The sequence below is a fragment of the Sminthopsis crassicaudata genome, chromosome 4, assembly GCF_048593235.1.
Source record: "Sminthopsis crassicaudata isolate SCR6 chromosome 4, ASM4859323v1, whole genome shotgun sequence".
NCBI classification, from domain to species: Eukaryota; Metazoa; Chordata; class Mammalia; order Dasyuromorphia; family Dasyuridae; genus Sminthopsis; species Sminthopsis crassicaudata.
The window spans coordinates 304,878,403-304,901,137 of record NC_133620.1 but is presented as its reverse complement, the minus strand read 5'-3'; the positions used below and the strand labels follow the sequence as shown (position 1 = coordinate 304,901,137).

The following is a 22,735-nucleotide window of genomic DNA, read 5'->3' as shown; positions in this document are numbered from 1 at the left end:
AAAAAATTCTGTGTTAGTCTCACTAACACAAAATGTACTATACAGCTTTGAAATAAAGTAAGTCTCAAAAAAAATCTCAAAATATATGTGGGATTAAATAGTTATGTTTGGTATAGTTTTAAAATACAATCAAAATTCTCAAATATGGTAATCTTCATCTGCAGTTATTTCATTTCTTCATCATTCATTTATACTTAAACTCATCTATAATATCCTAATAAATTGACATCTACCTTCCATTTAAAGATCTTTAGTAATTTAGTAATGCATTAAATATAAGTTTAAAACCATCTGAATGATTTCTTTCAAAACAGAGTCATTATGCATCATAGTTTCTTGGTTCTGTTTATTTATTTCACTTTGCTTTAGTTCATGTAAGTCTTTTATGCTATTCACTATTCTTAGTGTAATGATTTGTCATTATATACTATGACTTGTTTGGGCAGCTAAGGAGTGCCAGGCTGAGAGTCAGGAAGGTTCAACTTCCTAAGTTCAAATCTGGCTTCAGATACTTATTAGCTGAGCAAGTCACTTAAATTCTAATTGTCTCAGTTCCTCATCTGTAAAATGAGCTGGAGAAGGAAATGGCAGACAACAATAGTATCTTTGCCAAGAAAACCCAAATGGGCTCACAAAGAATTGAATACAACTACATCTACAAATAGTTTAGCCAATCAATAGGGTTATATTTTGTTTTCAGTTTCTTGCAAGGACGTACAAGAAACATTGTTTTATTACTTTGATGTACATGGAACATTAATTTAATCACTGATTTCCTTCAAGTGTATGCCTAATAAGAAGGCTCTGGGTAAAAAAGTTTTGGTGATTTTCTTTAAATAATTCCAAATTGCTTTTTTTAAATGGCTGGAGCAATTCATGTATATTTAAGTGTCTGTATTTCAACAGACTCTCCAATTTATGAAATATTTCAACAATATTTACTGTGCAACGTTTTACAGTAATTCTATCTAATGTAAAGCACCTAAAGCAAAGGACTTTTTTCAATGTTTTGCAACTTCTTTGGCATGGTAGAATATGTAAAAGTTGCTCAAAAACTAAAGTTACAAAGGAATTATTAATTCATCTTCCACAATACCTTTTTTTTTTTTTTTTTTTGGTAACAAAGTGTTTTGTAGTGATTTTTGCCCTCAGTTTAAATGGTCCAACTGTTTCTGGATTGTTCAAGTATAGCTATGATTTGATAATTAAAGCCCATTCAAGTTGCAATGTATAATGTTCTAAACATAATTAACACCTCTCCAAACACTTTTTAGTATTACCACCAAATAGTATTTCTCATAAAAAGTCCTTAAAGAAATTTGGAAAAAATTCATTTAATATAAGTTTAAAATAATCTGAATGATTTCTTTCAAAACAGACTTCAAGTAGAAAAAATTCTATCATAATATCTGAATATAAGAAGATAGTTATTCAACTTCCCACATCCTGAATAAGTAAAATAAAACAGTTCTGAAGAAAAAAACATTGACTTTAACATCAAACCACTCAATATAACCTTTTTAAGAGACTGTTTCTTAACTTTTAAAAATAATATTTTAATTAATATTCATCAAACCTACTGGGTTTTTGTAATACTCAAATAAGATGATGAATTGTAAAAGCATTCTGTAACCATAAAGTATTATGTAAAGATAGTTAGCATTGCTTTTACAATCCTTTAATTTTAGGGTTTCCCCTCCTCCCTTTTTTGAGGGGGGGGTATGTGAGGTAATTGGAGTTAAGTGACTTGCCCAGGTCACACAGCTAGAAGTGTTAAGCTTCTAAGATCACATTTGAACTCAGGTCCTCTTGACTTCAGGGCTATCCCTGAATATCCATTGTGATATCCTCTATCCACTATGCCATCTAGCTGCCCCTGATTTTAATACAATTTTTAAAATTCTCAAAAAGAATTAATCCTAATACCATTTGTTTGTTCCCCTTAGCCCCAGGTTACATTGAAAAAAACACCTGGCAATCTTCGGGTATTTTTTTTTTTTTTTTTTTTTTTTTTTTTGCTTTATAAATGTATACTTACTGTCTATAGAAACAAAGAAAAATAGCATTCCTATTTCAAAAAGTAAATTCTACTCTCATAATCTCATTTGAGCTACTATGCATACCATGGGGAAAAAAAATCTTTTGAAAACAATCTAGATTACAGAGTCATAGGCTTTATTTAGAGCTGAAATGACCTAAAAAATCATTTAGTTCAACTCTTTTTATTTTGGAAAAAAAGCAACCTGAAGCCTGGAAAAGTTGAAATAATTTATATAAGGTTACAAGGTAGTAAGTAGAAGATTTAGGATTCTAAATCATGTTCTTTGATTCCAAATCCTAGGAAGGAAAATGTATGACTTCAAGTTAAAAAACAAGACTTGAAACAACACAAATAAGCAGTATTTTATATTCACTGATTGTATTAAAAATAATTTTATTCTAAGATTGCTTGGAGTATATCAATAAACACAATATAATATTTTTATAAATAAGAGGAAAGAAGAGCAATGTGTGAAATGAAAGAAATGCCATTGAATTTTAAGTGAAAATGAAAATTGTTTAAATATTTAAGTGTTTGTAATAGCAAAAAAGCAGTGAAATAAATGAGTAAGCAAAGTTAGAAAAGAGTTGTGAAAATGTTTCTAGGGAAAAGAAAACCTATGAACATGCTTTATAAAAGTAAAATTTTAAACTCCAGGGGTATTCTCAAATCTGTTTGTATATGATAAACTTCACCATCATCTTTAAGCAGTTTCATCAAAATTTCAATCATATTGCTCTTCCATTGCACAATATTTTCTACTGTCAACACAACTATTTGATTACAAAGATGACTATGTAATTTTGTAATCATAGGAAAAGGACTAAATTCTTGATTTTGTGTGGAAATTCACAGAAAGATGCAACATCATTCTAACTCAGCAAATTTAACCTTTTTAAAAACAGAAACCACCAAAAGAAAACAAAAAGTTCCATAGTAATGATAATCTTTTTATCCTACAATCTCTATCCTTCAACATTGCTGCAATTTACCAAGACAGTTTCACAGAATTTGAGAACTGGAAAAGACCTTAAAGGTAAATTTATTCCATCTTCTATACTATATACATGAGTAAATTGTGGTCTAGCAATGTGACTGTATCACCATACCAAAGACTTTCCTTGATAAAAGACAAGTACTGTCAAACATTTTACCCTAAGACCTTAGAGAACAGAAGTAATCACAGTGATCCATATCTAAAGCTCCCTTGGCTTCAGAAAGTAGACCGCTGACCCACACAAGAGGACTAGAAAGCAGGCAAAGAAGCATTTTTCCCTCCAAGAGGATGTCATTGTTCCTTATCCAACTCAAGGCTTTAGAAGGATTAAAAATAGATATATATATATATATATATATATTTTTTTTTTTTCTTACCGTTGACTCTGTTAAGCCACCAACAGAGACTGCCAAGCCTAAAAGGACATGGTATCGATAGTCTGGCAGTGCAAGAAGCTGAGTAATGCAAGGGAATGCCTGTGATGGAGCATTCCAATTTAAAATAGCAGATTCTGATCTATAAAAAGAAGTATAGCATATTAAATTTTTTTCTTTTTTGCAATCTATTCAATGATGAGAATATACACACAGCAATTAAGAATATATTGGTATAATAATGAGGAAAATATAAAAAAAATTTCTCATACCTTGGAAATATCTTCTCTAATTCTTCTCTATAAGGAAGGTGGGGAACTGGAGGATTATCAAAGTACAAAAGATTCAAGAAAATGGATCCAGCATGAGCTCGAAATCTGTCAATTTTTTCACTTGACTGTTGGGCTAAGCAGCACATGATTTTTTTGCAGCTGCAAAATAACAACAGCAGCTGCTTAATCAACTATTATCAGCATGATGAGGAATACACAAGCATTTTAAATAAAAAAGTTTATATGGAAAAATTCAGATATTTAGCTATCTGTTCTGATGCATAAGTTCCCGAATTTATTGGTCTCAGGATTGTTTCACACTTAAAATTTAGTGAGGATGTGCCACAAAGAGCTTTTGTTTATGTAGATTACAATCTATTTATATTTACTTATTAGAAATAAAAATATAATTATAATGAAAAAAGCTTTGCCCTCAAGGACACCCTAAAGGGTTTTGGGGATTCCCATGGGTTCACACACAATATTTTGAAACTTGTTGTCCTAAGATATATTAAAATTTTTCTATTTATCCTAAGATGGAAGATGGAGTGTAGGAAAACATTTCAATGACTGGATTTGGATCAAATTACACAGTAATTTTTAAATTTAATTTTAATTTTTTAAATTTAAAGCTGATAGGGCCCTTGAATTCTATAAGACTCATTCATGACAGGCTTTCTTTGCCCTGGATTGTAAAGCATAAAACTTCTAACACTCCCTGTTTTGTCATTTTCTAGAAACTTTGAAAATATGGAATAAAAGAATGATCTTTTATTCCATATTTTCAATCTAGTGATCTCCCATCTGTGTTATCAAAGAAAATCACCAGACCAGACTCAGTATGAGAACTTACCCTTAGTTGGGGAATGGCTAAATAAATTATGATAAATGTGTATAATGGAATATTATCATTCTATAAGGAATTATGAGCACACTGATTTTAGAAAAGCCTGGAAAGACTTACATGAGCTGAGGCTGAGTGAAGTGAGCAGAACCAAGAAAATATTGTATATAGAGAAACAACAAGATTATGTGATGATCAACTGTGATGGACTTGGATTTTCTCAACAAGGTGATGATTTAAAGGCAATTCCAATAGATTTGGGATAGAAAATGCCATCTGCATACAAAGAATTATGGAGACTGAATGTGGATGGAAGGATAGCATTTATACTTTTTTTTTTTTTTTTTTTTTGCCTGTTTGATTTTTCTTTGTCTTTTTTTCCCCCTTTTGATCTGATTTTTCTTGCACAACATGACATATATAGAAATATGTTTGAAAAGATTGTACATATTTAACCTATATCACATTGTTTGCTATCTTGGGGAGTGGGGAGATGAGAGGAGGGAGAAAAATTTGGAACACTTTCTTACAAAAAAATTAATATTGAAAAACTGTCATTACATGTATTTGGGAAAATAAAATCTTATTGTGAAAAAAAAAAAAACAACAACCAAATAATTAGGTAAGTGATCTTTCAGAGGCAAGAGAGCAAGCAAAAGATAGGGATTCATAAATCCGTGCTTGTGTTTGCTTACAGACCTTTCTTAGATCATGCCAACTTGGAAGAACTAAAAAGTTATGGAACAAAAAACTAGCTCTGAAAACAGCTACACAAAAAACCTTAAGCTTAGGACAGTGCCATCTAAAACAAGGAAGCAGAGTCCAATATTAATATAAATGTAAAAGTCAAAAAAGAGGTTAAAAACTGAGTTAAACATTTAAAAAATGCTGATTAAAGAAAATTACCATAGTAACAGGTAAGATCAAAATACAAACTCAGAAGACAATGAAGTCAAAACTGCTATATCAAAGCCTAAAAGAAAAATGTAAATTGGTCTGAGGTCCAAAAAAAAATTCCTGAAATGCTCAAAAATGATTTGGAAAATAAAATAAAAGTAGAGGAAATATTGGGGGGGAGAATTACTGTTACATAAGAAACTAATAATTTTTTGAGTCACAGTTAGGTAAAGGAGGAATAAAAATACTGAAGAATTGGCCAACTGGAAAAGGCTACACAAAAATTTACTGAAAAGAAAACCTTAAAAAGTAGAATTGGCCCAATGGAAAAGGAGGTACAAAAGTTCATTAAAGAAATAATAGGGCATTGTTCTACTGGTCTTTTAATTTTGTAAGAGTAAGGACAATTAGATTACAATCTAATGTTCTAAAGTAATTTGATTAATTCTTTAACAATCATACTAAAATGTAGACATCCAAATAAATATTTTCCCATCAAAAATAGTAACTTGGAAGGTTGTATGTTGCAATTACTCGGAACATTTTGGGGCTTATCTTTTTATATTGTCTCATAGAAAGAACAATAATGAATATTCCCTTTTCTAAAATAATTGGGAATTTGGAAATATATACAACCCAACCCAACTATAGTCAGAGGTATTAAATATGAATGTGCTAAAATTCTGTGTGTTTTGTACAGATAGCCTGCTTTCATTTTAAATATTATTGTGTTTTTTGTCTTTTTTATCTGATTTTCTTCATGGATCCCCAATCAGTTAGTCTCTTTTGTTTTTTTACTGATATTTGTCAAAGTGGATTCAAATATTTTTTATTCTGTCAATTATTTTTGCTGAAACCAAGAATTATACTTTCCCTATTTCTATTTCTCTTTTAAACCATTCAGAAACATTTTCTGTGTATATGCTTTCTTTGGATTTGACTCTAGAGTTAGTTGCTTCATTAGATGTTGACTGATTTTATCTTTCAATACTTATTCATACATATAGGAATTCTTCCTGCACCTGGAGGCCATTTTCTTTTTTGTAATTACTATTTTTCTGGTTGGTTTATCTACCTATAGTTAAGGTCTGAGTTTTTTGAGATCTTTGCTAATTTCAATCTCCCCCCCCCCAATTTCTCAATTTAGGGTTTTTTCTCCTTTGATAGTAGTTTCTCTGTGAGCTAAATCTCTGAGCTTTAGCTTAAACCTTCTCTAAAATGAGTAACTTAAAGTTCACTCTGTACACTTTATTAAGTTGTACACCAACTTCTGGTGGCACAAAAATGACCCAAGGCAGATACAAGCTCTTTCCTTCAAAGTCAGTGGAGTATAGTAACATATTTATGTCCTGCCCTTCTTAACTCTATGTTACATTTCTGACTGAGCTCTGTTACAGCAAAGAGTGCTGATATATTGCTGCCTAAGTCTGAGCAAGTTTCTGCTATTTGGATTTCGTCAGGAATTTGGGTAGAATATGTGAAAGAGAAATCTGCTGTTTTTTGCAGTCCTAACACTGAAGCATGATGGACAGTTGAATGAAAGAGAGTGGATAATTAGTGAACGTATTAGAAGTTAAGAACTATGACTCTTGCCTGTTAATTCATCAAGCATTTTTACCTCATTTGGGAGCCTTGTTACATGATGAAAAGCTGAAGTTACTTTATTTCATGGAAAAAATTCCTATTTTTGAAATATTTAAAAGTTGTGAGGATAAATTCAATTCAATTCAATTTTTATTCAAATATTTAGGACTTAAGTTATTAGGTGAATAAATTTTAAGCATTAATATTAATCCATTGTGTCTGGTGTCTTTTCACAAAATATAATTTTTATTTATGCACCTTTTCTATATTTACTATCTAAAATCATGATTACTACTCCTGCTTTACTGAGTTTAACTGAAACATAATATATTTTTTTCCAAACTCTTTTTAACTCTATGTAAATCTTTCTGTTTAAACTGCTTCTTGTTAAAAAAAAAAATCACCAAGTTATAGCAATCAATTTTCTAATCCATTCTTTTATCTTTTTTTTTTTTTTAAATCAATAGCTCCATCACATTCTTATTCATGGTTATGATTATGGGTTGTGTATTTTTATCTTTCTTCAAGAATAGAATACTAGGGTTAATATGGATAAGTATAAAGTCTTAACCTTAGGTTCAAAAAAATCAACTTCACACATACAAGATGAAAAAGATCTATATAATCTATTCGTTTGAAAAATAAAAATCCAGGTGTTTTAAATAAAGTCAAACATACATTAAAGTAGATTTTTAAAATCAAATATAATATTAGTGTGCTTAGAAAGACATAGTGTGCAACTAAGAAAATGACATCCCTGTTGTACTATGCTCTGGTCAGACCATACCCAGATATTATATTCTATGCCTCATTTTAGGAAGGATTTTGAGTAATAAGCTAGAGTAAATAGCCAGAGAAGGGCAAATCATAAAATCGTAAAAGGAAAAGAAGACATTTAGCTCAGAAAAATAAGATTTGAGAAACAATAACTATTTACATATATTTGAAAGATTATTTGGGAAAATTAGAATTATTCTGCTTAGCACCAAATAGGAATAATGGATGGAAGCTGTAGAAAAGCAAATTAAATCTGATACAAAATTAACTAGAGAGAGCAAAAAGTGTGAATTAGTATTCATAAACTTCTTCCTCATTACAGTTTTTAAACATAGACAGTATAATGTTCAGATGGGGATTAGTCTAGATGGCTTCTAAAGACTTATAATGCTGTGGATATGTCCCTGTGTGTTTGACACCTCTGCCTTATGACATACTTGCCAATATGAATCATGACTGTTTCAGGATAAACTGACTATAGCAACTTTTATTTACAATAATCAAGCTGATTATAACAAATACTGGATGATGCATGAGCCTTTGGAAACAACTAAGTGTCTAGAGGAGAAGTTGGGAAGGTCATAGTCATCATCACAATGTATATTCTAAATGGGATAGAAGTTAATAAGAATGAAACCTTTATAGAATGAAATTAGCTGTATGATTTCAATACTCACACATCTGCTTCAATGAGCTCTGGATGATTTCTTGTTAACAAAAGTGTCAGCTCCATTAGACCTGTCATTGCAGCTTCCCGGACCCTAATGGCACAAATATACCCCAAAAAAAAAAATTCAGGAGAGTAAGTTCAACTAGACATGCTATATCTATTTAGGATTCTGTTACTATATAAACAATGTATATTTTATATACATTTCTATTTCAGTCTTCAGACCCACATTGTACGTCCCTACAATGTAGCAGGTATTATTCAAGGCACTTGATACACAAATACAATGGATAAAACAATCCATACATTTGGGGAATTTACAAACTGTTCTATACCAGTTTATACAAACTATATCAGTGAAACAAGTATAGATATTAGTATATATAGATTAAATGTAAAAGAAGAAATATAGTGAAGCTAAATATAGTTTAGGGAAAGAGGGAAATAGCAATCATAAAAATTAAAACAAGTTTTATGTAGAATATGCTACTTGAGAGGCATCTTGAAAGAAAGGGAGTCTATAACACAGAGGGGGGGAAACATATTTCATTATGAGGGATGTTTTAAAATACCATCCAGCCATAGTCAAAATCACAAAAGATATGGCAGATACCACAATAAAAGATCAGAAGGCATGAAATATGATGTTCCAGAAGGAAAAGGTACAAAGATTACAAGCCAGAATAACCTACTGTGCAAAATCGAGTATGTAATTCCTCGGGAGGTAAAAATGGACATTTCATGAAATAGAAGATTTTCAAGTATTCCTGATCAAACTATCAGAGATAAATAAAAAAGCTGTCTTTCAAACATCAGACTGACCAGAGTCACAGAAAGGTAAACATGAAAGAGAAATCAAGAGAGCATCAATACTGAAAATGTGATCATTACATAGGCAGATGAAAGAATGCTACATAGACAGAAGGCAAAGGATTAGTTAAGCCCATTATGTTGGGATGATCGCCAAAAAATGGATGGGTAAGAGAGACAGATGAACTGGGAAGGAGAGGAAGAAAGGGGAAATTTTTTCTTACATAAAAAATTGAGAAAGGAAGAGCTTTTACAGTGTGTGTGTAAGGAGGGGAGGGAGTGAATAGTTTAAGGGATCAGGCAAGACTTAAACCTCACTTTCATATGAACCACTGCAGAGAAGGAAGAATATTTTTACACACTCAAATGGATATAAAATCTATCTGACTGAACAGGAGAATAGGAGAGAATATCAGAAAGGAGAATTGAAAAAAGTGTATTAAAAAGAAACAGTGGTTAGAAGCAAAACTGACTTTTGAAGATTCAAATAAGGATACACAGAATAAAATCAAATGGAGGCAAATACATTATAATCTTAATTATGAATGGGAATGGAAGGAAGATAGCAGAAGAGATTAGAAACCAAAATTCAATGATATATTGTTTACAAGAAACACACTTAAAACAGAAAGATATACACAATATTAAAAGGCTATGAAAAGAGAAGAAAAAATTGAAGGAATTAAGAGTAATTAATGAAACAAAGCTATCATTCTTTGCAGATGATTTGATAGTATATTTATTATATGTTATATCTTATGTATAATATATATATGTGTATATATATATGTGTGTATATATATGTATATATATGTATATATACACATATATATACACATAAATATACATATATATACATATATATATATATATATATATATATATATATATATATATATATATATATATATATAAAACAATCAGGAAGCATTATATGTAGTAGGGGTAAGCTAGAAGACTTTCAGATAAATTCGGGAGGAAATAAGGTTACCCATTGTCACCACTATTACTCAGTAGTGTATTAGAAAGGTTAATTATAGTAATAAGAAAAAGAAATGGAATTGTAATAGGCAATGAGAGAAAAAAAACCTACTTTTTGCAAATGCTATCTTAGTATATTTAGGGAATCCTAGAAAAGCAGCTAAAAAAGTCCTTGAAATAATTAACAACTTTAGTGGTAGGATATAAAATAGATCCACATAAATCAATAGCATTTCTATATGTAACTAACAAAGCTCAGCAGCAAGAAATAGAAAGAGAAATCCCATTTAAATAACTGTATATAATATAAAATATTTGGGAGTCTATTTGCCAAGGTAAAGCCAGGAATTAAATGAACATAATTACAAAACACTTCACATAAATAAATAGATCTAAACAATTGGAAAAATATCGACTGCACATGGGAAAGCTGAGTTAATAAAATAAAAATGACAATTACACCTAAATTTTTCTATTTATTTAGTGCCATTCTTGCCAAATTGCCAAAAAATCACTTTATAGAGCCAGTAAAATAATAACAAAATTCATATGGAAGATTAAAAATCAAGAATTTCAGGGAATTAATGGGGGGAAAATGCAAAGGAAGGTGGCCTAGTTGTACCAAACTTAAAACTATATAAAGCAGTTGTCATCAAAACCATTTGGTACTAGCTGAGAAAAAGAGGATCTGTAGAATAGGTTAGGCTTACAAGACACAATGGTCAATGACAATAGTAATCTAGTGTTTGATAGTCCCAGCATCTAGGATAAGAACTCAGTATTTGACAAAATTGCTGGGAAAATTGAAAAATAGTATGGCAGAAAGTAGGCACTGACCAACACCTAATACTCTACCACAAGATAAGGTTGAAATGAGTTCGTGTTTTAGACACAGAGTGATATTATAAGCAAATTAGGAGAATAAAGCATAGTCTATCTGTCAGACCTGTGGAGAAGGAAGCAATTTATGGCCAAAGATGAACTAAAGAAACCAATGCAGCCATGATTAGAAAGGAAACAGAATGCTGGGTTTTGTTTTGTTTTGTTTTGTTTTTTTTAATTTTACAGTCAGTGTATCTGATGAAGGCCTCAATTCTAAAATACAGAGAACTGACTCAAATTTATAAGAATAGACCCCTGGAGAAAATTGAATGTAAATAGATGAAAATAATCATTTTTGGGGGAGTACATATCACCTTCACAAAAACTGACCATGTATTAGGGCATAAAAACCTCACAAATGCACAAAAATATAAAACTTTATTTCAACTGATATTTAAGTACATTAAATATAATTGAAGTGATAAGAACAGGCAATGAGGAAACAAAACTATCAACTCTTTGCAGATGATATGGTGATATATCTAGGGAACACTAAAGAATCAAGAAAAAAGTAAGCTAAAAACTATTAAAAACTTCAGTAAATATCCCAAAGAGATAATAAAAGAGGGGAAAGGGACTGGCATGTACAAAAATTTTGTAGCAGCCATTTTTGTAGTGGCAAAGAACTGGAAATTGAGTGGATGTCCAACAATTGGATGAATTGTCCACAAGTGAGTAGAGTCTAACCAGTTATGGTACATTATTGTATTGGAATATTTATTGTTCTTTGAGAAATGATGAGCAGAAAAACATGGAAAGATTTATATGAATTGATGCTGAGTGAAGTGAGCAGAATTATACACAGTAACAACAAGATTATGGGGTGATCAACTATGATGGACTTGGCTTTTCACAACAATGTGGCGACACATGGCAATTCCAATAGACTTGGGATGGAAAATGCCATCTGCATCCAGAGAGAGAACAATGGGGACTGGTGTAGAACAAAGCATCATTATTTTCACTTTTTTTTTTTTTTTTTTTTGGTCTGCCTCTTTGCTTTTTCTTTCTCATGATTTTTTCCCTTTTGGCCTGATTCTTTTCTTTTCTTCTTTTATTAATTTTATAATGATAAAATTTTTTGACAATATATATGCGTGAGTAATTTTTTTATAACATTATCCCTTGTATTCATTTTTCCAAATTTTCCCCTCCCTCCCTCTACTCCCTCCCCTAGATGACAGGCAATCCCATACATTTTACATGTGTTACAGTATAACCTAGATACAATATATGTGTGTAAATCCAATGTTCTTGTTGCACATTAAGTATTGGATTCCAAAGGTATAAGTAACCTGGGTAGATAGACAGTAGTGCTAACAGTTTACATTCAATTCCCAATGTTCCTTCTCTGGGTGTAGTTGTTTCTGTCCATCATTGATCAGCTGGAAGTGAGTTGGATCTTCTTTATGTTGAAGATATCCACTTCCATTAGAATACATCTTCATACAGTATTGTTGTTGAAGTATATAGTGATCTTCTGGTTCTGCTCATTTCACTCAGCATCAGTTCATGCAAGTCTCTCCAAGCTTTTCTGAATTCCTCCTGCTGGTCATTTCTTACAGAAAAATAATATTCCATCACCTTCATATACCATAATTTACCCAACCATTCTCCAATTGATGGACATCCATTCATCTTCCAGTTTCTAGCCACTATGAAAAGAGCTGCTACAAACATTTTGGCACACACAGGTCCCTTTCCCCTCTTTAGTTATTTCTTTGGGATATAAGCCCAGTAGTAGCACTGCTGGATCAAAGGGTATGCACAGTTTGATAACTTTTTGGGCACTGATTCTTTTCTTGCACAATATTACAGATATGGAAATATATTTAAAAGGATTGCATAAGTTTAACCTACATCAGATTACTTGCTGTGTTATGGGAAAAAAGAGAGAAAAATTTGAATGACAAAATCTTAATTGTCTTTACATGTATTTGGAAAACTAAAATATTATTGAAAATTAAAAAAAAAACTTCAGCAAATTTGCAGGAATATAATCAGTATTTTTACACATTACCAACAAAGTTCAGCAGGAAGGGACAGAGAGATTTCATTTAAAGTAAATATTTGAAATTCTGTTAAGACAAATCCAGAGACTATATGGGAACACTTATAAGGCACTTTTCACACAAATACTGACCTAAAAAAATTGGAGAAATATAAAATAGTTTCACCAATCAGCTAAACCAGTGTAGAAAAGATGACAATTCTATCTAAATTATTTTGTTTATTCAGTGCAATATCAATCAAACCACCAAAGAAGTATTTTATAGAGCTGGAAAAAATAACACAAATAATACAAGAATAACAAATAAGGAAATCAATGAAGAAAAATGTGAAGGAAGGTTCCTAGAAAAACTAGATTTCAAGTTACACTGCAAAACTATAACTATCAAAACAAACTGGTAGTGGCTAATAAATAGAGTAGTGATCAATAGACTAGATTAGATACACAATACACAGTAATGAATAACCATAGTCTCAGTTATGAGGACCTACATGGGTCACCACCCACAGCCTTAAGAAGCTGGGCTCTAAATCACTACTGACTAGAGAAATGCAAATTAAAGCAATTCTGAGATACTATATCTATCAGATTGGCTAATATGAAGGAAAAGGGAAATGACAAACATTGGCAGGGATATGGGAAAATTGAAACAACATACTTTTGGTAGAGTTGTGAACTGTTCTAACCACTGTGGAGAGCAATTTGGAACTATATCCAAAGGTCTATAAACCATGCATATACCCTTTGACCTAGCAATATAACTATTAGGTTTATGTCCCAACAAGATTTTTAAAAAGAAGAAAAAGAAAAAAAAAAAAAGTACCTGTATATAAATATTTGTATTTGTGGTGACAAAGAATTAGAAATGGAGGAGATGCCAATAAACTAGGAAATAGCTGAACAAGTGGTAGAGAATTGTGATGGAATAAGATTGCATTAGAAGAAATGATAAACAGAATGCTCTCAGAAGAAATCTGAAACAACTTGGATGAACTGAAGTCAAGTGAAATGAGTAGAATTAGTAGAACATTGTACACAATAATAGTACTATTTTAAAATGATCAACTGTGAAGGATTTAGCTATTCTTATCAATAAAAAGATCTAAAATAATTCTAAAGGACTCATAATGAAAAACACTATTTACCTCTACAAAAAGAATGCATGAATTGTTGTGTCAATGCACATCAAAAAATAATTTTTTAAACTTGATTTTTCTTGAGTTTTTTTTTTTTGGGGGGGAGGGATTCTATTTTTTCTTTCACAACATGATAAATATGAAAATAGATTTTACAAAATTATACATGATTTGCATGACTATACGTGTGTAGCTTATATCAAGTTGCATTGAAAATATAGTGGAGGGAAGAAGGAAAAGAATTTGAAACTCAGAATTTTAAAAAATCATTAAAATTAATTAAAATGTTTTAAAAATTGTAATATAGGATTCTACTAAAGGCCTCATTTCTAAAATATGTAGAGAACTGACTTAAATCCATAAGAATTCAAGCCATTCTCCAATTGATAAATGGTCAAAGGATATGAACAGACAATTTTCAGATGAAGAAATTGAAATCATTCCTAGTCGTATGAAAAGGTGCTCTAAATCACACTGATCAGAGAAATGCAAATTAAGACAACTCTGAGATACTACTACACACCTCTCAGACTGGCTAAAATGACAGGAAAAGACAATGTCGACTGTTGGAGGGAATGTGGAAAACTGGCACACTAATACATTGTTGGTAGAATTGTAAATGGATCCAATCACTCTGGAGAGCAATTTGGAACTATGCCCAAAGAGTTATCAAACTGAGCATACCCTTTGATCCAGTGGTGTTTCTACTGGGCTTATGTCCCAAAGAGATCATAAAAGGAGGGAAAGGGACCCACATGTGCAAAAATGTTGTGTGGCAGCCCTTTTTGTAGTGACAAGAAACTGGATCTTGTGATTAGGAGAGCCATCCACACCCAGAGAGAGAACAGTGTGGTTCATAACATAACATTTTCACTCTTTTTGTTATTGTTTGCTTACATTTTATTTTCTTTCTCATTTTTTTCCTATTTGATTTGATTTTTCTTGTGCAGCAAGATAATTGTGTAAATATATATGCATATATTGGATTTAACATATATTCCTATGTTTAACATATATTGGATTACTTGCCATCTGGGGAGAGAATGGGAAAAGGGAGGGAAATTGGAACACAAAGTTCTGCAAGAGTTAATGTTAAAGAATTATCCATGCCTATGTTTTGAAAATAAAAATTTTAATTTAAAAAAATTGTTACATACAATTCCAAAAAAATACTAAATTTAAAAAAATAATAAACTGTGCATATCTTTTGATCCAGCAGTACCTATCATTAGTAGATCTTTACACAAGAGATCAAAGAAAAAGGAAAAGCATCTATATGTATAAAAATATTTGTAGCAGCCTTTTTTGTGGCAGTAGAGAAATGAAATTAAAGTGGTGTCCATTTATTGGGGAGTGACTGAACAAGCTGTAGTATATGATTGTGATGAAATAGTTAAGTCTGTAATCAGGAAGACTCATCTTTCCTGAGTTCAAATCTGTCTTACTTGGCATACCATATATAGTTTGATATAGATTATATATGTACAATCACACAAAACATTTTCATATTAGTGATGCTGTGAAAGAAGAATCAGTTCGAAAGAAAATAAAAAAAAAACATGAAAAAATAAAGTGAAAATAGTAGCCTCATCATAATGCATAGCTTTTTCCATCATAAGTCTTTTGGAATGGTCTTGAATGCTGGTGTGGTATTGCTGAGAAGAGCTAAATCATACTTTTTAAAAATGTCATTTAACTTTTTTTTTATTTCCCCCAATTACATATAAAAAAATAACTTTTTTAGTTATGCATATACATTAATGTTTTTTTAATGAATTTTCTCATGAATCATGTTGCAAGAAAAAAATCAGAACAAAAGGGAAAAACCCATAAGAAGAGGAAAAAAGAAAAAGAAAGAAAAGTGAACATAGTGTATGTTGATTTACATTCAGTCTCCATAGTTAACTCTCTGCATGTGGATGCCATTTTCTATCTAAAATTTATTAGGATTGCCTTGGATCACCCAAACTTTGAAAAAACCAAGTTTGTCATTTTTAATTATCACTCAATTTTGCTTTTGCTATATATACTGTTTTCCTGGTTCCACTTGTTTTGCTCACCATCAGTTCCTATAAATCTTTCCAGGTCTTGATAAAAGAATCCTGTTCATAATTTTTATAGAACAATAATATTCCAGTACTTTCGTATATCATAACTTATTTAGCCATTCCCCAATTGGACAATTCTACTCATTGTTAATTCTTTGTCACCACAAAAGGAGCTACTACAAACATTTTTGCAAATGTGGGTCCTTTCCCCTCTTTTATGATTACTTTGGGAGACAAAACTAGTGGTGGCACTGCTGGATCAAAGGGTATGCAGTTTTATAGCCATTGGGCATAGTTACAAATTATTCTCCAGAATGTTGGATCACTTCACAACTCCACAAACAATGCATTAGTGTCCCAGTTTTCCCACGTGCCCTTCAACATTTATCATTATCTTTTCCTGTAATCTTAGCTAATCTGAGAAGTGGTACCTCAGTTGTTTTAATTTGCATTTCTCTAATCAATAGTGATATAGAGCATTTTTTCATATGATTATAGATGGCTTTAATTTTGTTATTTGAAAATTGTCTATTCATATACTTAGACCATTTATCAATTGGAGAATGAGACATTCATATTTGATAATCATATATTGCTGTTGTTACTGTGTACACTGTTTTCTTGGTTCTGCTCACTTCATTTTGTATCAGTTCCTTCTAAGCATTTCCAGGTTTTTCTGAAAATATCCTGCTCAACCAATTCCAATAATCTTGTGATGAAGAGAGCCATCTATATCCAGAGAGAGGACTGTGGGAATTGAGTGTGTATCACAACAAAGCATTTTCACTCTTTCTGTTGCTGTTTGCTTGCATTTTGTTTTCTTTTTCAGTTTTTTTTCTCTTCTTGATCCAATTTTTCTTGTGCAGCAAGATAACTGTATAAATATGTATACATATAATTAGATTTAACATATATTTTAACATTTAACATGTATTGGACTACCTGCCATCTAGGGGAAAGGGTGAAGGGAGGGAGGGGAAAATTTGGAACAAGGTTTTGCAAGGGTCAATGTTGAAAAATTACCCATGCATATGTTTTGTTAAAAAATGTATATATGTTTTAATAAAAAAAGAAAATATCCTGCTCATCATTTCTTATAGCAGAATAGTAGTATCCATTACATTCATATTCTACAACTTGTTTAGTCATCCCCAATTGACTTCTTTAATTTCCAATTCTTTGCCACCATAAGAAGAGCTGCTATAATTATTTATGTACAAGGACACCTTTTTCCCTTTTTTGATCTCTTTGGATTACAGAATAAGTAATGGAAATGCTTGATCAAATAAAGACAATTCTTTGAACATAGTTCTAAATTTCCAGAAAGACTGGATCAAGTCACAACTCCAACAGCCTTGGATTACTATCTCAATCTTTCTACATCCCCTCCAATATTTATCATTTTCCTTTCTCAATCATATTAATTTGACAGGAATGTCTAATAAGTAGAAACTTAGAGCACTTGTTTCATTTGATTATATGACAACTTTGATTCTATCATCTGAAAACTGCCTTTTGACTACTGACCTTTAACTATCAATTAGGGAATGACTTGAATTCTTTTGAATTTGACTCAATTTTTTATATATTTGAAAAATGAGACTGTTATGAGAGACATTTGCTATAAAAACTGGTTTGTCAGTTTTCTGCTTTCCTTCTAATTTTAGTTATATTGTGTGTGCACAAACTTTTAATTTTACATAATCAAAATTATTTCTTTTATCTTTCGTAATGTTCTTTTTATTTTCTTTGGTCCTAAATTCTTCCCTTCTCCATAGATCTGACATATAAACTATTCCTTCCTCTTTTAATTTCTTTATGGTATTAATCTTAATGTTTAAATCCCATATCCATGCTCATCTCATCTTGGTACACATCATAAGATGTTGGTCTATACTTACTATAATATACTATTTTCCAGTTTTTCAAAATTGTTTGTCAAATAGTAAGTTCTTGTCCCAGAAGCTTGAGTCTCTGGGTTTATCAACACTAGATTACTATGGTTATTTACTACTGTGTCTTGTTTACTTAATCAAGTTCAAATTATAATTATATATATATATATATATATATATATATATATATATATATATATATATATATATATATATATATATATATCATATAATGTAACATAATTATTAATTATAGCTTTATAGTACAGTTTAAGATCTGATATGGCTAGGTCACCTAACCTCACATTTGTTTTAATTAATTCCGTTGATATTCTGGAAATTTTGTTCTTCTAGGTGAATTCTGTTATTATTTTTTTCTAGTTTTATAAAATAAGTTTTTGAAAGTTTGACTTCTAAAAAAAAAGTTTGATTGCTGTAATACTGAATAAGCAAATTAGTTTAGGTAGAAGTGTCATTTTTATTATATATGAGCAACTGATATTTTTCCAATTGTTTAGATATGACTTTATTTGTGTGTGAAAAGTTTTTTTTGGTAATTGTGTTCATATAATTCCTTGCTTTGTTTGTCTTGGCAGATAGACTCCCAAATATTTTATATTATCTACACTTACATTTTAAATGGATTTCTCTTACAATATCATGCTGCTGAGTTTTCCTGATTATATATAGAAATGTTATTGATTTTTGTGGATGTATTTTATATCCTGCCATTTTGCTAAAGTTGTTAATTATTTCAAGTAGTTTTTTAGTTGCTTCTCTAAGATTCTCTAAGTATACTAGATATCATCTGCAAAAATAGTTTTTCCCCCCATTGCCTATTCCAATTCCATTTCTTTTTCCTTTTTATAGTTATAATTAACTTTTCTAGCAAAATACTGAATAATAATGGTGACAAGGGGTAACCCCGATAGTTTTTTTTATTTCCTTCACAGGCTAATTGTACATTATTTCAAAGTCTGATTCTCTTTGTACAGCAAAATAACTGTTTGGACATGTACACATATATTGTATTTAATTTATACTTTAACATATTTAACATGTATTGGTCAACCTGCCATCTGGTGGAAGGAGTGGGGGGATGGAGGGGAAAAACTGGAACAAAAGGTTTGGCAATTGTCAATGCTGTAAAATTACCCATGGATATATATCTTGTAAATAAAAAGCTATAATTTTTAAAAAATCCTTAGGACCAGATATGTTCAAAAGTGAATTCTACCAAAAATTTAAATAACTAATTCTACTACTATATAAACTATTTGGAAAAATGATGGAAGAAGGAATGAAATTTTAGCAAAAAGATTAGAACAATATAATCATTAAGATGACCAGATAGGATTTATACTAGAATTGCAGAGCTGGTTCAGTATTAGAAAAACTATCGGGGCAGCTAGGTGGGGCAGTGGATAGAGCACCAGGCTTGAATTCAGGAGGACCCAAGTTCAAATCTGTCTCAGACACTTAACACTTCCTAGCTGTGTGACCCTGGGCAAGTCACTTAACCCCAGCCTCAGGGGAAAAAAAAAAAAGAAAAACTATCAACATAATTGACTATTTCAATAACAATATGAACAGAAACCATATTATTATCTCGCTAAATGCAAAAAGAAGTTTTTGACAAAATACAGGACCCAGTCCTATTTAAAAAAACACAAGAAAGCATAAGCATATATGCAGCTTTCCTTAAAATGATAAATAATATCTATCCAGAACCAGCAGAAAGCATTATATGTAAGCTAGAATCCTTTCAGATAAGTTCGGGAGGAAAGCAAGTTTACCCCTTGTCACCACTATTATTCAGTATTTTGCTAGAAAAGTTAATTATAACTATAAAAAGGAAAAAGAAATGGAATTGGAATAGGCAATGGGGGGAAAAACTATTTTTGCAGATGATATCTAGTGTACTTAGAGAATCCTAGAGAAGCAACTAAAAAAATAAAAATTTAAGTAAGAAAACAATATTGAGGTAATAAATAAAATTAAGATCTGGTTTTATGAAAAATCCAATTATACAGATAAATTTCATAGTTTTCTTACTTTCATTTTTATTTTTTCAGGATTTCCAATTTGGTATTTAATTGAGAATTTTTAATTTCTTCTTTTCCCAAGTTATTTTTTTTAAGTTGCAGACAAGTTTGTTAATCTAATTTTTATATATTTAGATATATGAATTTTTTCTTAAGTACTCCTCATAAATTTTGGTATGCTGTCTCATTGTTGTCATTCTCTTTGATGAAATTATTTTTTCTATGATTTACTCTTTGTTCTAACTATTCTTTAGGATTAGATTATTTAGTTTCCAAACAATTTTTTCCACTTCCTTTTATAGAATATAATTTTTACTGCATTACAATCTGAAAGGATGTATTTAAAATTTCTGTCTTTCTATATTGAATTTTGTGGGGTTTGTGACTTTTTTTTGGTAGGTATTCATTTCAAATGTGAGTATCATGAATCTCAAAGAAGGAGAGGTTACTGAGTGATGGAGATGGGGGAGTGTAAAGTTCTGATTGTCTCTCAATTGTAATCCTTCTCTGGGAGGAGGTTTCTTTTCTGTATAATCTTTTCCTCTGTGAGCAGGTTTCTTGGGAGGCTTCTGGAGCCTCCAGACACAGCAAAGGTAGAATCTCGAATCCTCTTCTTCCCCTCCCAAAAGTATGGGATTGCTGGACTTGCGAATCCATAGAACGTCTTCTTGACCCAATCCATAATGACTCAATGTTGTTCTTTTTATCCTCCCAGAGAATGGGCTTGTGGGTGCTCCCAGGGGCTTGTGGGAACTCCGACAGCCAATGAACTTGCTTCTTTTAAAGGTGTAAACTCCTCTAAAGTTTTGAACTAAAGGTGTGAACTCTGAGCTAGAGAATTGTTTAGACAATCTGAGTTAGCACCTAGTAATCTAAGAGGGGAGAATCTGAAAGTGGTAATGGGCAGTGGGGAATATTCCCACTCTTTAGTACTGATCAATGAGCCAAGGGGAACGAGTAAAGTCAGTCCTGGAAAAAGTGTCTAGAGAGGCTGTCTCCTCAAGACAGACTAGATTTCAGTCATTGCTAGAATATGGAAAGAATGGGAAAGGAAAAAAATTAGAATGAAGGGAAGTTTTTGCCTATGGAATAAATTCCAGAGGGATATTCCTGAGGACACAGTGGCTTTTGGGGGAAACTTTGAGGTGGCAGAGATAATGCGGATAGAAATAAAGAATTGGAAGATAGGAGTTGGAGAATGAAAATTGGATGAAGATCGATAGGGGATTAGAATCACTGAGATGTATACATTCTCAATAAGTACGAAAATGTTCATCATTAAGTAGAAAGCACCACTCTTCTTTATAGAGGAGGCTGGAGATCAGGCAGGAGACAAATGCTGTAGGAGGTGGAAAGTATGTGTTCAGATGGGAAGCCTTATTACTGTTCTTCCCTTGAAAGCCTAGGCGTATAAACTCTAGCAAGAGATGGAAGTCCCATTCTACAGTGACCACCTGCTTACTGTTTGCTCAAAGGACAAGCACAGAGGGCAACAGAAGAAAAGGGTGCTCATTTTCACAGAGGAGGCTCTTTACCTCCTATGCTGAAAATTAAGAAAGAAGTCAGGGGAAAGCAGAAGCTGCCTTTCCCTGGTGTAGATGAAAGTCTCCTCTACTCCCTAGAATACTTTCCTTAGGGTACACATGCAGAAGGAGATGGAAGGTATTCAATCAGAGGAGGGTGTTGCTTATCTTCTCACCTGAGGCTTCATAACTGGGAGTCAGTAGGAAAAGAAAGTTTGGTGTGTAGGGGGATGTTTTATAGGGGCCAATGCTGCCTTCCCTCAGGGCACACAGGAAGCAAAAGATGAAAGGCAATGGGAGAGATAATATCTTGTGTGAGAAACATTAAAAAAAGCCAGTATGACCAGATTACAGAGAGAAAGAGTGGGAGTACTGAGGCTGGAAAAATCAGTAGGGGTGGGAAGAGGGAGGTGTCAGGTTGTGAAAGAGCTTTGAAAGCTAACTAGAGGATTTATATTTCATCTAAAAGGAAGCCATTGGAGTTTACTGAATAGTGAAGTGCCATGGGTATATCTGAGTTTAAGAAAAATCATAATGGCAGCAGTAAGGAGGATGACTGGAATGAAAAGGGACTTGAAAATAGGGAAAACAATTAGGAAATCAGTGCAATAATTTATTAATCAGTGCAAGGCAAAAAAATTTCTCATATCCATGAAATAATTTATTAACAATATACATTAACACCCAATGAAGCACTAATCACTGTAGTATTAACTGCACATTTCAGAGGAAGATATTAAAAGGATTGAGGAAAACCTTTATAGAAAAATATGAGAGGCAGAATGTTAGAGTAGAAAGAATACTGGGTTTTGTACAATGTGAACTTGTAGTACGGGACAATTTGAACTCTGATATTTAATTCTTGTTTAATTGTAAGGACCACACCTCTACTCCTTCCGAGGTCTTGCTTTCCTCACTGGCAAATGAAGAGGTTAAATTAATTTATTG

General features: G+C 31.6%; 1 protein-coding gene across 4 annotated transcripts in view; it reads right to left on the bottom strand.

Moving 5' to 3' along the window:
* TBCD (tubulin folding cofactor D) overlaps nt 1-22,735 on the bottom strand; it is a 436,500-nt gene that overhangs the window by 44,716 nt on the left and 369,049 nt on the right. For all 4 annotated transcript variants that reach the window (XM_074264992.1, XM_074264995.1, XM_074264993.1 and 1 more), the window contains 3 exons: nt 8,464-8,547; nt 3,685-3,843; nt 3,416-3,554 (listed from right to left, as the gene is read on the bottom strand). In XM_074264992.1, coding sequence (XP_074121093.1) covers nt 3,416-3,554; nt 3,685-3,843; nt 8,464-8,547 — 382 coding nt within the window. The remainder of the gene's footprint in view (nt 1-3,415; nt 3,555-3,684; nt 3,844-8,463; nt 8,548-22,735) is intronic.